The sequence below is a fragment of the Pangasianodon hypophthalmus genome, chromosome 15 (genome assembly GCF_027358585.1).
Source record: "Pangasianodon hypophthalmus isolate fPanHyp1 chromosome 15, fPanHyp1.pri, whole genome shotgun sequence".
NCBI lineage: Eukaryota > Metazoa > Chordata > Actinopteri > Siluriformes > Pangasiidae > Pangasianodon > Pangasianodon hypophthalmus.
The window spans coordinates 8,983,762-9,000,442 of NC_069724.1; the positions used below are offsets into that span (position 1 = coordinate 8,983,762).

Below are 16,681 nucleotides of genomic sequence, written 5' to 3' on the forward strand. Positions count from 1 at the left end.
GGTGGCAGTTTGTCATTTGATGGAACAGTGTAATTTATTTCCATCCTCCTGATGTGTTTCCCAGTAATGGGCTTGCATAGAGAGCATTTCTGCACACACCCTGAGGGGAGAACACACATGCGCGCACACACACACACAGCCTCACTCACAGCAAACAAGAGTACACAGTGTGATGGCAGATTGACTGCATGCAAAAAGAGTTAATCCAGTCATTTGAATGGTTTGTGTCTGATTTGATCATTTTGGATATTGTACTGCAAAATTACTGGCAAACCATGAAGAAGTTTGGAATGTTAAAGTTATGTTTTGACAATATTTCAGGCTTCAGATGCACTTAATATGTTCAGCATAGTTGCTCAACAATATTTCATCTCATATAATCCAGTACCTTTTAACTCTGGAGTCGTTTTGGTCCATTTTCCCCCCTCAGACTCTAGTCGTATTGTCAGTGGGGGGGGAAAAAACCCAAAGCCAACACTGATTGATTGGTTAGTCAAAGCGGCCCCTGCTGGCCCTCATCCCGCATTACATCCCGTGTACCTCTCACTTGTGGCCAATGAGGGACACCGAACGCTAACACCCTTGGCAACCGTTCGCGTGGTTGCCACAGCCAAGCAAGCAAGCAATTCGGAAGCCAGCTGTACTGCAGGAGCTGTTCCTTCTCATTTGCAGTTCATTTATCTCCCATCTCCGCGAGGCTCGCCAACACACATGCACACACACAAACACACACGTACACACAAGCTCCCACTGGTAACCCCATCTCCATTGTGCCCAATCAGCTGTGCAAAGTAAATGGGGCTCTCCCCCCGCCCTTTTATTCATTTAAAATAGCTCACACATGCACACCACAAGCAGCACTGTCCTCTCCACGAAAACACAGGAGCAGAGACATCAGTATGCAGACATCATCCTGTCATGCAGGCAGACGCGCCTGCACACTTACACACACACATACACACAGATGCACACAGATACACCCAGGGATTCAGCAGCTATTACTCCTTAACCACAGATCAATAACAATGTCAAATCCTGAAAGGCTGCCGGGTATCAGCCGTGTATTTCTGTCAGTGCAGCTGAGCAAACTGTATTTCTGTTTCTATCCCTGATTGTTTAATAAGGGTTAGCATTGTGTGTTCACCGCTTGGTGGAACTAAAAGGGGGAAAAAAGCATCAGATACAGACTTGTAGATTCATACACATGGTAAAAACCTAGTTGTCTACTACTTCTTAAAGCAGCATCAGTTATGCACTAGCACTGTAAACTCGAGAGACATCCTCCAGACATGGTTGCCTTCTTGGTATGAATCTGCCGTATCTCATTCCTCGGCGCTAATTCCAATTTAATTGCCACTGGCCTGAAGCCTCCTCAATAGGAGTAACAAATGGTTTGATTTTGTAGACTTCATCAGGCTGCATTTTAAATGTGACACACTAACCCGGCTCGAATGCCAATGAAGCCAAGGAGAGGCTGCCTGTTTACTAATTATCCTTTTTCTTACCGGGAGCCACACCGCAAGGGTTGTCTGATTAAATCGGATTTGTGAAATGGGGGGGAAGCAAGCGTAGTCTTTGCTTTGACACGATCCCGAGTCAAGATGAGGACCAGCCGTGCACTGTAAATTCTCCTAAAGACACACCGCTGCGCTTAAAACCGGTGGACTGCGTGGAGTCATAAGTCAGCTCTGATACAAAATTCACCATCTTTGAGATTTAACGTGCAGTTTGTAATGTTTGGAAGTGTTCCTAGACCTGTCATATCCATATACTTTCAAAGATACCTAGGGAAATCTGTGATTCACAGTATTGCCATGCAATGGATGTGGCTAGTTTCTTCAGTTCAGACTTCTCTTAATATTTTTCCAGCCTGGAAATTAGCCACGCTCCCACTGTCTGCCCTTTTTCTTTCTTTTTTTTTTTTTCTTAAAAGAAAACTCACAAGGTTTTATCTTTTATATAGTTTCACCAGAGTGGGTGGGGTCAGTTCGCTATAGGGAATAACTTGTCTGTTTTCATAGCATTTGCAATTGAGCTTGCAGGCAGCAGAGGGCTCTAAAAATCACAAACTGCTCCTTTAAATCAATGAACCACTCTCTTAAATAAAGACAAATGATTCAAACCAATCATGCAGCTGAATCTACGGCCATAAACTATCCATAAAGAAAAGCAAATAAAGCTCTTTGGACAAGATGAAGGCTTATTTGGGCCAATCATCATACAGTATTCATGAACTCACTTGTTTACAGTCTGTCCTTTCCAATCACATCAGCGATAGCTCAGTTAATTATGAAGAATCTGTTTCCAACACCTGTCAAACTCATTTGGGCCAATTTTTCTTTTCTCTCCAAGTGGGGTTTGTGAGTGATGAAGACATTTTCTCTGTCTAAACGGACACTAGATGAACCATATGGTTCCATGGCATTATCTCGAGGTAATTAATATGGCATCTACAATGACATCTGGTGACATTAATCTGTTCGTGAGCGGTGCATCTCGCCATGCCCAGACTACAGCGGACCAGCATGAGCATGAATTATCTGTAGCTATTATTGGTGCAAAAATCTGGAAGCCCCTGAGTGAAGTAATTGTCTCTGTGTTAATGGAAGGTGTATTGTCCTCCTTTTTTTTTAAATTTTTTATTTATTTATTTATTTTTTTTTAAAAACAGTTTCGTTTAAAGCATTCCTTTTGTAGTGGAGCCCAGTATGAGATGAAGGCCTGCTTAACTCACAAGCTATATCAATTTCTGCGCACTGCTGACATGTGAAAGAAACCTCCGAAGCCAGTGAAAGTGCAACAGTAACACGGCAAAATGTTGTTTTATTTCTCGCCCTCTCTCTGTCTCTCTCTCTCTCTCTCTCTCTCTCACTCTCACACGCCATTACCCAGCCCTCCTCCTGTTAGATCAATAAACAATTCATTCGGGCTCTTCTTTTTGCTTTTCTTGTCAGAGAAATGCATTTTGAATGCATTAAGGCTGCAATCGCTACTGTCGTGTGCTTTGTAATGTGGAGCGGAGCTGTCAGACCAGCTCTCTCCAGCCAGAGGCAACTCTAATACCACATTATATCCAGACACTTGGCAGGATTACGTAGACGTGTGGTTCTCCTGTAGTCTGGCCTCATTAGGTGTTAGCCTCGGTGAGTGAGCGAATAAGCTGGTCACTGTGAGGCGGTAGACTCATCACATTAACACACACACACACACACACACAACGCCGCTGGAACAGTTTGTACCTGTTGACTCCTCAGCTGCCTCTAGTGTCCTGTCATAGAGATTCATGAAGCATCTCTTCATCCTTCCTTCTGCCTGTCTTGTCTCTTTTTATTGCTGTGTGCCTCTCTGACTTCTCTCTTTCACTCTCAAAATCAGATACTGGCTGTGTTCAGAATGGCCTACCTATAAAGCAGTGTATACTGTACATTTATATAAGGAATAAAACATTTGGGAGCAACGAAGGGGTGGTGTAACGAAGCTGAGTTACTCTTACCACCATGAAGTTGACTGTTTTCTTATAACAGCATGTCCTGAAGTGTTCTATTGCTCTTATACCACAGCAAGTTGCCAATGACTACAATTAACTATTCATTGAAGAATGATAAATCATACTTTTAATCCATATATAGTTCATATTAGAACAAAATCATTCATATAAATCTGTAGTTTGACTTAGAGCCAGCACTGGCAGAGCTCTGTTTCAGCAGCTCTGTGGTGTATTGTATGTACTATATACTATTATATTACTTTTCATCACAGAATAATATGTAATGTATGCAAACTATCATTTGTTAGGCTATACTAAAGTCATGTGACTTCCATTCAGTCGAATTCACTTGTGAATGAAGTTAGCATTACCTCAGAATTACCTCAGACTGCTTAATCTCTGTGCAGAGTATTTTTAGTTACTCTGGCACAAAGAGCCATCCTTAAAATGCCAAAATGCTGAAATAATGCAGCCGAAAACTGCTTTACTCTTAGTTTTGGAACAGGAGAGCAATGTCAAGTACAGTAACAGCAGAACTAGCTATTTAAAAGCTATTTAGGAAAATATCAATATTAGATATATTTAATTGGTAATAACTAACATAGCCACAACAATGAATAACACTGTTTAATTGTTGGTTAATTCTGCAGTTTAAGATATAAAGCTTATTTTGATTTACATTATCATTTTAGATTTGTAGGTATCTTTTACCAAATCCTTTGAATATGAGAGACTATAGATGTATAAAACCAATAATGTAATTTAATGTCATTATGTGACTATTTTTTTTTGCACCAAGGTACAAATCAAATATTCAGTAAATGCAGCCATTTGCTATACACAAGTTTATGCCACCCCTTAGTCCTCTGTTCCCCTGATTGCCTCCCTATTTCTACCTGGTATTATATTGTAGGATAATTATGGGGCCGAGCAGTACACCAAGCATGTCTTAGACATACTAATATTCATGTTCTTCAGAAAGTGTGTACTACGTGCTCCTTTTGGGTGAGTTTAGTATAAGTAGTGTGCATAGTGTGTCATTTTGAACACATGTTTTTGCTGCCATGTTACAGATTAAACGGATAGAATGGAGGAGCGGAGAAGGAAGAGGGCTGTATGTGTTCATGTGCATGTGCGTTATCTCTCTCCGATTGGCCAGGTTGGTCAATTTATTGCAAACCCCATTACTGAGTATCGAGTTACTGAATGATTCGAGTTGCTGAATGAATGAATGCTTCAGGAATCGCACAAGATGTGCCTCTCTCCTCCAAAACCCAAGCACAAAATCAAGCAGCTTTAAGCCACGTGAATCCCTGACTGAATCCACAAATGTGCTCATGTATGCCTTTAAATTATAATTAAGACACATGCTTTAAGAAAATCATTAAAGTAGGACACTTATGACACTTACAGTGCGCCTGCTTTGTTGAGCTTGTCTGTCACAAATGGGGAATTGATGGTAGTGGTGTAAATTTGTGATTTAGTGAATTTGGAATTTTATTCCTCCACCACATGCTCCTGTGTATCCATTGAGGTGGAGTTTTGGCAGCAGGTCAGCTATATTGTATGGCCTCCTTTGCCTCCATTGTTCTCAAAGCTCAGTGAGGCTGCCAAAACCCTCTGTGCCCCTAAGCACCCACCTCCTCCACCCCACACTTGGCCCTTGCAGCTGCCCCCATGACCCTTCACCCCCTCCTGCTGTTCAGGCCAGCCACTCCCACAGCAGCATGCATACCACACAGCCACTGTGTACGTGCCTTGCCCCCTACCACACTCTCACTAACACACTTAGTGCGACACACTTAGTGCGACACGCAGCATACAGGATCATGTCATACACTCTGTCGTTATATTTCTCGGTTTGTTATACAGACTTAACGATGCATGCTCGTTGCATCCCAGCTTCCTAAGGCACTTGGCTTCATATGGTCCGTAGCATGCGCGCATAAAATGCTTGTTATTCACACACGCTGTTAAAGGAAAAGTTTCACAAAGGAAGAGTTTGATGTTTTTTTGCTTATCATGGCAGTCATCGAGAAAAGGGAGAGTGACTGACTTTTTAACTGAATTGCATAGATTTTTTATTTCATGTACCATTTTAGGAAAGAAAATTGACGAACACAAAATGTTTAAAGGTGATTGTACAGAAAGGTGGGTGTTGTCCTTTAAATAAAAATGATTTGGGGAAGTGTATATATAAGGAAAGTTTTTGGATGAGATAGGTGGGGAGTTTTCACACTCGTTCATAGATTTGTTTTGTTTTGTTTCATTTACCCTCTCAAGTGACAACATGGCTTATTCAGAAAGAAATGGTTGATCATGAAAAGATAATATTTAAAGTGTATTGGACAGAACTATACATTTATTCTATGTTTCAAATTCAAATAAGAGTCTGTGGTGCTAGTCAAAAGTGGTAACATGAACTGCCAGTGCAGGAAAAAACACTTCAAATCGATGTCTTATTTATAGCCATGAACTAATCCTTTGTGGTTAAGCATTCAAAGGTAGCTGTTGTCACTTTTTAATCATGCGAATTGCTTATCCTTACCTGTAAGCAAGGAATTTTATGTAACCGTGCCTTTACAAAGTTTGAATACCCCTGCTATAATGTATACTATTACATTTAGTAATGCAGTAGGTACATTTACCAACACAATCTATTAACATTCATTTCTGTATTCTCATCACATGCCAGTTCCATCAGACATGAAGCAAACTGCATCACGGCAGTATATATTTCCCCAGCCATGTATTCTGGCGTCCACGATTTTGGTATGGAATAGATCCGAGCAGCAGCGTGCCTCTCTGCCGGCACCATCATGGGGAGATCTTCATTGAGCAACAGGTGACATCGCACCCCACTGCTGGGGTGACAGACAGAGCAGCAGGAGTTTGTTTTCCATCAACACCGCCGAAATGAAAAACAAGCTAATTGACTACAGTCTCGCTGGCTTTCCAATGACACACGCAGCCTCATGGCGCCTCTTCCCCCCATCGCGTTGACAGACGGAGCGCCTCCATTCTCGTCCCCACTTCGCATGTTTCAATTTAATCAGTGCATTGTTTTTTTCTGCCTGTTTAATTTTCGCCATAGCCTTGACTGCAAACTATAGATCACACAAACAAAGCAGGCATATTCCATTTATTCGCCGTGTGTGTGTGCGCGCATGTAATGTCTCCTCCGCAGTGCCTGAATGGCACGGTGCAGCCATCGTTAAGTAACAGCCAGTGGCTCTCCAGGCCCATTAACTTAACAGTGAAAGTAGAGCTAAGAGACCCTTACAAATAGACACATGAGTGGAGGTAAATTATGCCAAAACTCCAGCAGGAGCAGGCAGCAGCAGGCAAAGCACTCCTCCGTCCAGGTGCCACTTTGTCCGACTCAATTTTACACTGTAATAGAGGTGGCTTGCTCTCTTTCTCTGTCCCCTACTCTCTCTCTCTCTCTCTCTCTCTCTCTCACTTTTTCTGTCTATACCTTGGCTTCACAGAGCCAGTCCATTTTCTCCTGTCTCTCCTAACTTCTCACAGTGGAACACTTAATTCCAGCTAACACCAAGCAGATGGACATCACACTTCCTTTTCATGGGTGCTTTATCAGCTACCTTTTGCTCTTTCCCTTTTTTTTCTCGCTTCAGTGAAAGTATTTTAGCTGTTAAAAGCACTCCTATTATCTATCACAGATTGATTAAAAAACAAGAAAAAATGATCAGTGGCTGTAGAAGAGTGTAATTTTGTAAGCATTACTGGTGAGTAATTGACTTCTTGCTGGCTTGTTTGCTCGCCTCTGTACTGTTACTTCTGAAGAAACCCAGGACGAGTGGTGGTTATTTTTCATTGAGAAGCCGTTTTCTCTGAATGGACCATTTTTTTTAGGTATCCACTATATAAGAGCACTATTACCGAGTGTAGCCCATCTGTTGCTGTGCAGATTTGGCAGCCACCCACTGCCTCGTACAACATGGAAACGTGCCACCGCTGGTGCACCTGACACCCACAAGCATGGCATCATGTCAGTGTCAGAGCTGAGAATGGTCCAACTAAATAATAAGGATGTTAAGCATCAACAGCTGTATAAATAACTTCAATTCCCTGAAAAAAGTCTCTTGGCCTACTACCGCAAAAGCCCTAGTCTGATAAAGTTGGTAGCACATGAAGTGTAGGTGAACTAGTATTACTTTTTTTTTGTATCATTCATTCATCTTCAGTAATATGTTTGTCAGGGTCGTGGTGGATTCAGGGCATATGTCAGGAGCTAAGGCACAAGGTGGGGACGCATCCTGAATGGGACTTCAGTACCCATCCTTTTAAAGATTTCAGAGGATTTTTAAATTTGCTAATTTTTCCCCAGCTAGATTAACTGCTTCTGCCTTTATGGGTACTTTCTTAGAAAAAATGGGTTCACAAAGGGCCCTTTGTATAGTTTCTAATTGTGGGGTTGAAAGGTAAACACTCTCTTGTAGGGTTCTACATGGAACCTTTAAGGGTTCCCACATAAGGACAAACCAGATGACCCTTTAAGGTTGTACATTTAACATTTTTTTCCCCCAGAGAATGTATGGTTACAAGACTAAAACCTGTACATCTCTTGTGAGATTAATTTAGCTTTGACACACAGAGCAATCGTTCCCTTACATGCTTGTAATTCAGCTATTCAGTACTTATCGTTAATTATTTGGTGGCAAACACTATTGATAGGAAAATGTACAGTACATTAATTCCCTTTTCAGTGTAGTACATATTTATGCAGGTTAATATTAAAGTTTGATATTATTATTAAAATATTTACAGACCTTGTGTAAATTTCTGTTAAATACATTTTCCCATCATTATTGTTCATTATTGTTATTGTTCATCAATCACACAGAGATCTTCAACAGTAAAAGCAGTATGAAATGTGTAAATATTTTATTTGTGTTATTAAACTTTCATAGTGACCAGCATTAATAAGTACTGCGTGGCTGTTTGACTGAAAATCTTATTAATGTACTGTACATGTTTTCATTGTTAGTGTTTGCCACCAAATATTTAACAATTAATACTGAATGGCCATTTGATTGAAACCAAAAGGCTAGTCTTTGGCTTTACTGTAGCTCTGTACTACATTACTGTAGCTCTGTCTATGTTTGAAGCCATCCATGCTTGAAGCCCCTATCTGGTCAGTGGTAGTCCTGGTCCAGTGATGGACAGCTGGACTGATGTGAAAGGTGGACCTGATAAAATAGCCAATGAGGGGAGCTGCACTGTACATGTACATAAAAACTGGTGACTCCATGTAGTTTTCTCTGTTTGGTGAGGTAGATTTTCCACTCAGACCACTCGAAGTGAATGAATGTAGGTTATTGTGCCACTGCTTAATTACACACAGGATATGTTTAGGCACTGGGGTGAAAGGGCAGTCTGTCTGCTGTGTAGATGTATGCGCACACACACACACGCACACACACACACACACACACTTGGTTATGAACACGAATGCCCTACCTATTCATTCAACACTAATGGTCATTGCTTTCTACCTTGATTCAGATTGCGACATTGTCTTAAAGCTATAATTTCATCCGTGATGGCTCTATAGTCTGATAATGGATAAGAACGGAAGGAGAAAAGGTATAATTTTCCTAATCAACCCTCACACGCTTCTAGTTCGAGAGAGATGGGAATTTGAAAAATAAACATGTGCCCCGACCTGTTCAGACCTTTGTGTCCTTAAGGTCAAAGACCAGAATCCAGATCTAACCTCTTGCATTCCTGCCACCCCCACCCTCCCTCACCCCGTTAAACCATCACTTCTCCTGTCTCTCCATCTTTCATCGTCCTGCTCCTAAAGCTCAAGCTAGTGTTTGCATTTTTTTTAGACATTCCGAATGCATCAGAGTGCGCCGTGTCCTGAAGCAGCCCCGGATGACATTAGAGAGCACTGTCTGTCCTTCTGCACCTCTTCTGAACCTCCCGATTCTGCTGGGGCTCCCGCTGCAATCATCTCCAGTCAATGGCCCCCTTTTTTCATTGATAAATAAAGAGCAGGAAGCGGCAAAGTAGGGGAGAGAGAGACAGCAGAGAGCGACTTGGACAGCCATAGAGCCAGCAGGAAGCCTTGTCAGTATTTATTTGCTGAGAAGCAGCAATTCAGCCACACAGTCTGAGATTTAAGAACATGGATCGCTCTCGTCTTGTTTCTTTTTCTCTCTCTCTCTCTCCTCTCTCTCTCTGTCTGTCTGTCTGTCGCTCCATCATTTTCTGTCTCTTTCTCACTGATTGATCCACGTTTATGAACACGATGCTGAGGCTCCTCATAGATTTTTAAATTAGTGGCAGCTTTGCCCCAAAGATGCATTATTGACTGATGAAATAGAAGCCGAGCGCAAAACACTCCCTCTTTCCCCAGAGTTTTCTAGAGACTGGTAATTGAAAAAGTCTGTGGTGTGTGTGTTTGTGTCAGAGAGTGTGAGAGGCAAGAGAGCTTGCCTATTTGTGTCTTTATAGACTGAGGCAAACAGCTGGGCCTACTTTCTGAAGGTGTACATTTGATTTTTATTCTGATTGCATAATGCTAGTTAACAGAGAGCGTTTTATTTATACAGACAATGACAAAGGGAAAAAAAAAAAAACTATTGTCTTAGTAAGGTTTTGGGCCACCACGAGCCACCAGAACAGCTTGAGTGCACATGGGCATGGATTTTACAAGTCTCTGGGAGTATACTGGAAAGATGAAACTCTTCTTCCAAAAGATATTCCATTAGTTGGTGTTTTGATGATGGCGGTGGAGAGCGCTGTCTAACATGTCACTCTAAAAATCTCCCATAGGTCTTGGGTTGAGCTCTGGTCATACTGAAGTCCGTAGCATATTATTTACCTCTTGTAGTGACAATTCCCAGTAACGGGGACAAGTGGAACCATTCCATGGGAAGCATTTTACTTCCCGCATAATTATAGAGAGAGTTTCGCTTTAATTTGCTTTTATATGCAGCTAATGATCCAGCAAGCTAGCGTGTAGCTACACAGGCTTTTATTTGGATAATGTAAACAAAGACTGATAGTGGAAATGAGACAAAAACATGTGGAATATCAATATTTTCCTCAGACATGTTGGTAAATTGATAGTAACTTGATGGTAAATTCACCATTATGTGTTAACCAGTTAACTTGGAGCTGTCAGAAAATTCTGTGAATGCCATAAAAGTTGGCCGTTCATAAGCAAATTTGAATGTAGAATAATTATGAAAATGTTTGTATGTGCATTCTTACAATGCTGGGAATGTTAATATCTACAAAAATAATGTTTCCATCTTTTTCAGAAATATTTATGCTCTAGCAATCTAAAGTTTATAGAACCATAACCCAATTATTCTCATTTAAATTTGTATCATTTCCCTGATATAAACTATGACTGGGATGCACTCAGACCTAGTTCGAAGACACACCAAAGGGATTATGCATGAATAACTCATTTTGTGCAAATGTACTAGTTTTATAGCGCTCCCTTTTTTTTCTCTCTTTCTCTCTCTAGGATCAGACATGGCCATCTTCTGTCTGCTGTGTGGGAAGCGCTTCCAGACGCAGACGGCCCTGCAGCAGCACATGGAGGTCCACGCCGGGGTCCGCAGCTACATCTGCAGCGAGTGCAATCGCACCTTCCCGAGCCACACGGCACTCAAACGCCACCTTCGCTCCCACACAGGTAGAGCCCGTGTTCCATTTCAGTCCGCTATTGCAAAAGGAGTTGCTGTTTTACAGTCCAGATGTTCCCTGAGCGATGCCAAAATCAAATAAATAAAAAATGCACATGCACCCTAGTTTATAGAATGATCCAAATAGTCAAGTTGCTTTGATGGGTTGACTTGTAAACATACTGAATTTGTAATCTCTCCACTTCTTTCCATGTTTGAACTCTTGAGACTGATGCTTTCAAGATATTTTCCGTCACGTAATGGTACCCTGTGTATTTATGTGAGTGTAGCCTGGCTGGAGGATCCACACTGTAGTGTTTGGTATTTGATCGCTCATGCCGTTCAGCCGCTACGCCACTGTCGCTGAATAGCAGGCCGAATTGACAGATCATTTAGTGAAGGGCCCTGCACTGTGATGGCTTGTGACAGCGCTGTTATTTGGCGCGTGTGCGGTCCACCGCGGCCCATCCCACTCTCATACGGCCTGACGTGCAACCGAGCAGATGAGGTGACTCAGGGAACAGCCTCCATTACGCGAATCCCATTTTCTCTCGAAACCCACCCCCCACCTTTCAGTCTCTGACCTTAAATAACAGGCTGGTGTGTCAGAGCTCCTCCAGGCTACCGCGCCTGGGATAAATATTTGAAGCGAAGGTGGCGAGATGAGCTGAGCCCGTCTGTTTACGCCGACCCGGCCCTTATTTCGGGTGCGGTACTGTAGCTCGCTCATCTGCGCCGGACGCTGCATCGGACACGACACACCGACGCTCCCTCCAGTGCGCATAAATGTCAGCGGCCCTCCTCCGCTACCCAGACGAGAGACGCAGGGAGGGAAGAGGGAAAGATGCAACGTCTCGTCGCGCTTCTTTGAACCCAATTCTCTGTAGGCGTGTATTAAATTACAATGAGCCGTCACAAGCGCCCGCTTAATGTGATGTGGGAGCTTTTGTCAAGGGATTTAAAAAGAAAAAAAATGCAATTGGCCCAGGCAAAAAGCGCCAAAAATAAGTCCCTGTTTTTTTTTTTTTTAAAGAGGAGAAAAAGAGCCAGTGCTCTCATTTAGTCTTCCTTTGATCATCTTAATCTCATTCATATTTTTCTCATGCTACAGAAGGGATCACTGGTGTAGAAACACACTGATGTTCAGCTTTAGGAGCAGACATGCACACTGCTTCACCAATAATTAACCCCTACTCGGAATTACATTAATATTCTGTGTGGTGATAATGATCGTCTTTCAGAGTCAAATGGTTCCTCAAATGGAAGGCTGATTGAAATTTAGTATCGGATATATTCCCATAACTCTGTGCTCCAATGTGGGTGTTTAGATCAGTATATCTGCTACGTGAGTGACTTAAATGATTATCTTACGTGATGTACACTTATCAAAGGGATTTTGCAATGCAAAGGACACAAAATACCTTGAGGATTACTGCTGAATACACTCTGACATACAGTGTGAGCAACTGCTGGCATACATTATGGGTTAATCATCATGGCTGCTCCCTCAGTCCCTCCCCACGCAGGCTCCCGCTGCCGGCTGGGCCTCGTTAATATTCCGTTGTTGTTGCCGCGCCTGTGTTTTATTCGGCGCCCATTTTCCATCTGCGGTGGGTGTTTTGTGTTCGCAGCTGTGTTTGATGGCGCGGGCCAGCCGAGGCACTGGCAGTGATGGATCCCTGATTTACGCCGCTTAGTGCATAATGAACTGGGCCGCGAGCCTCGGCCGCGCCAGGCTGCAGGCATCACCCACGTGCCCCTGCCAGGTACAGCAGCATGCCACATGCCCCCCTGTAGGCATGAGGACGCAGGTGGCAGCCCCCGAGCTTCCCCGATGCCCCCTCCACCCAGACTCTTCTTCTGTCTGCGCCTGATGGCTTTCCGTGTCGCAGAAACACAGCAACAGACGCTGATGGCAGCATCTTGATCTATCGCCTCGTATCTTTACTGCCTCCAAGCTTAATGTATTCCTAACAAAGCTAAGCCGTGCCAAGCCCCCAGAATCGCTGCGAAATTTGATAAGCAGTTCGACTCGTGTCTACGGCAGCACTGCGCTGAATTTACACGACGCCGGCAGCCCAAAATAATGCTTTGTGTTGGATATATGAATTTGTGCCCTGTAGTGTCAAGTGCGAGCTGTCACCAATTATTTTGTCAAATAAAGATTAAAGATGCTTGTACTGATCGTAGGAGTGAGCCACCGAATTTAACTCCGTAGCGTCGAGAGCGAGGAGCTTTCTCTGGGCTCGGCACAGATGTCTTCGACTGAGGCGTGGGCTTAGTCACAATTAAAGGCAGGTGAATTTGGCGGGATTACTATTCCTGTCGCGTGCTAGAGCTTCAGCGCAGACCGTGATGGATTGCACCCTGTGCTGCGGCAGAGACACTAGAAAGAGCAGAATGTCTTACAGCATGAGGCACAGATAACTTCATGCAGACAAATAAAGACTGTCACATTTATTGATTTTGTTCCCCACCACCCTTTTTTGTTTTTTTCCTATGCTTGATTCTCTTTTCTGTTATTCTTTCTGTTCCCATTAGACTAGCATACTCCACTGAACGGAGAAGCAGTGACATTTCAGCCCAAATAGCCAAGCGAATGTACAATGTGCTGAGCATTTAGGTGCGTCACTCTCCTAACCTGCCTGAGGAAATTGACATTGTCTCGTAACAGGAGCGGCGAGAGGCCGAGCATGACAGTACATAACGAGAAATGCAATTTATTCCTCGGCACGGTGGCACTCGGACAGCCAGATAATGAAACACGTAGGTCATTCGCGAGGACTTAAACCTTCGGCGCCGTAGCGAAATGCATTAATCGAGAACATTACACGCCTGGCAGCGTCGCGCATCTGTACAGGCCCAGAATGATATATGAGCGGCTGGCAGTCAGGCACAGGAAAGCAATTAGCAAAGGGCAAGACGGTGCGCCCTCGCATATCGTAATATCCCAGATTATTGACATGTGAATATCCATTACATGCACGCCCAGGCGCTGAGAATGTTGTGATGAAACTTGGCCCGTAAGAATAGGGTGCTGAATTGTAAATGAGATGATGTTTTGTCACACTTGGTGCCATCTCCGTGTAGGTGATGATGGTTGACAATTCAGTATCAGTGATCCTCAGCCAAATCCAGTTACAATTTTGATATTTTGATCACTGACTCTTTTATATGGGGCGAAAAAATAGGGATTACAAATAGAAACATGCTTTGCTCAGTAGCACCAGAAGAGGAGTGTGACAACATGACAATACAGCAACACAAAAGTAGAAAGTGAGTGAAATAGAATAGAATTTATGATAGAAGTGAATGGAATAGAATTAGAATGGAATGAAATGAAATAGATCGGAATTAAATGAATTGGACTGTAGTATAATGGCATGGAATGAAATGTAACAGAATGGAAGGGAATGGAATTTAACAGAATTGAATGTAATAAAAAAATTTTTAAAAAAGAATGGAATAGAATATAACAAAATGGAATGGATTTTTGTGGCACCTTCACAATATAGACTTTCTCAAAGCAGCTTTACAAACATCAGAGCCTGAACCCCCAGTGAGTAAACCAAGGGCGATATTGGCAAGAAAAACTCTTTAATATGGTGCTCAGAAGTATAAAAAAAAATGAATAAATAAAAAATAAATAAAAAAAATAAAAAAACTTGAAAGGAGTCAGCAGGGGCAGTCTCTCCTCCTCTGGCCAGCACTGTGGATTATGAATTATTTTATAGCAAACAGTTTAGGAATTCTACTTTATTTTCTCTAACAATACAAGTTAATGGTCAGGTCATGGTTTACTTTTTAGTGATTTCTCTGTTTTTAATCCTTAATCATTCTGGTCCATGTCTCTGTGGCAGGTGACCATCCGTACGAGTGCGAGTTCTGCGGGAGCTGCTTCCGTGATGAGAGCACGCTGAAGGGCCACAAGCGCATCCACACCGGAGAGAAGCCCTACGAATGTAATGGCTGTGGCAAGAAGTTCAGCCTCAAACACCAGCTAGAGACCCACTACCGTGTGCACACAGGTACGTCTCAACACATTCAGCTACACTTTAGCCCTCTTAAAGGAAAGTTTAAAAAAAGGAATATACACAATATTCCATTTATTCCTGTTGTAGTCCATCAAACCAAGACATGTTTGGTATGTGATGTTTGCTTCTTTAGTTTTGCAGTGGGGCTGTAAGGATAATTTAGCTAACAAGTAATGGTAGGCTTGTAGCTCAAGTGCAAAAGTAAAGGAGCAAACTTCGTCTTGGCTGATCGATCACATTTGAGCTACATGGAAATTTATGTGTATTTGATTTCGGTAGTAAATTATCTCTACGCTCTTCTGGATCAGGTCCTGTTGGCCTGTGGTGGGAAAACGAGCAGGTCATGATTCTTATGTGCCAGACATATGCTTTTAAGTCTGTGTTTTCCTTCCACCTCAAGATGTCAGTGCCTTTGCATCAGCTCTACTTAAAGAAACCTGGCGTCTTAAAGGGGATGCTTGATTGATTCCACGGTCTTAGTGCTCTATACAGCCGTCACTGAAGGGCAGAGCATTTCCCTTGCTGTCAGTTAGCTCACCTCATGACGAGGGGATTAGGGCAGTAGTGGAGCGACCAGGTCTCCCTGCTACGTCCAGGCCTTCTCCTCCCCTCTGCCGCTCAGTAAGACTCCCGTTAAGCCACACTATCAAGGCAGCCTGTCAAATAATTGGCTTTTTTGTCAGGCTAGGGCCTTGGTGGCGAACGGAGTGCGTCTGAGATAACAAGAGCAGTGACAAGCTCACAGTCAAAGGCTGGCGTGCACAAAAGGGAGCCGCTTGATGAAGCATCGACATCGGCAACCCCTGCGCTGTCAATGACCGATCAATAGCTGAGCTCCATTTGCAATTCATTATTGCCTGGTTATCTGAGGCCGCCCTGTTTACAGTGTGGTTAAAGTACACTGACCACACGCACACGCCTGCCTACAGCTTTAATGACTGTCTCATTAGAGCTGTTGCATAGATGGATGTGACATTGCTCTGACCATCTGGGTCATGGTTAGTGTAGTCCACTGTCAGCAGGGAAAAAAGACACAAGCAAACAATTTGGTGATTAGAGTTCCACCAGGGTGACCTAACACAGGTGCTGGCTTTGCCCTTCACCTTGTCTCTGCGCTCTCCAGCACTGTCTAAAGTTCAACATTTAAATGATTTATTTATTACAGTGAGACTAAACAGTGTAAAGATTCTATTGCTGTTGTTAAGTAAATTTTCTTTAAATTGTCAAATTGAAAAGAAATGGCTAGCAGTTCAAAGTTTAACACTCTTAAGAACTATTAACTTGGTTTAAAATAAAATTCTGCACATGATGCAGATGTTGTGTCTATTATTATTCTATTTATTAAACACGTTCATATTAAATCTAACACAGACATAAACTGGCTTGTTTACGTCTACCGTAATACGCTTGATGTTTATTTGCACCTTGTATCAAAGGAATTGCATCAGTACTGCGATCCCTTCAGACCTCCTCCCCCAAAAAAAGCTGCA

General features: G+C 42.7%; 1 protein-coding gene across 2 annotated transcripts in view; it reads left to right on the forward strand.

Moving 5' to 3' along the window:
* The window catches only part of zbtb16a (zinc finger and BTB domain containing 16a), a 104,208-nt gene that overhangs the window by 82,231 nt on the left and 5,296 nt on the right, over positions 1-16,681 (forward strand). For both annotated transcript variants that reach the window (XM_026938465.3, XM_053240438.1), the window contains exons 5-6: positions 10,998-11,168; positions 15,018-15,185. In XM_026938465.3, the coding sequence (XP_026794266.1) occupies positions 10,998-11,168; positions 15,018-15,185 (339 nt within the window). The remainder of the gene's footprint in view (positions 1-10,997; positions 11,169-15,017; positions 15,186-16,681) is intronic.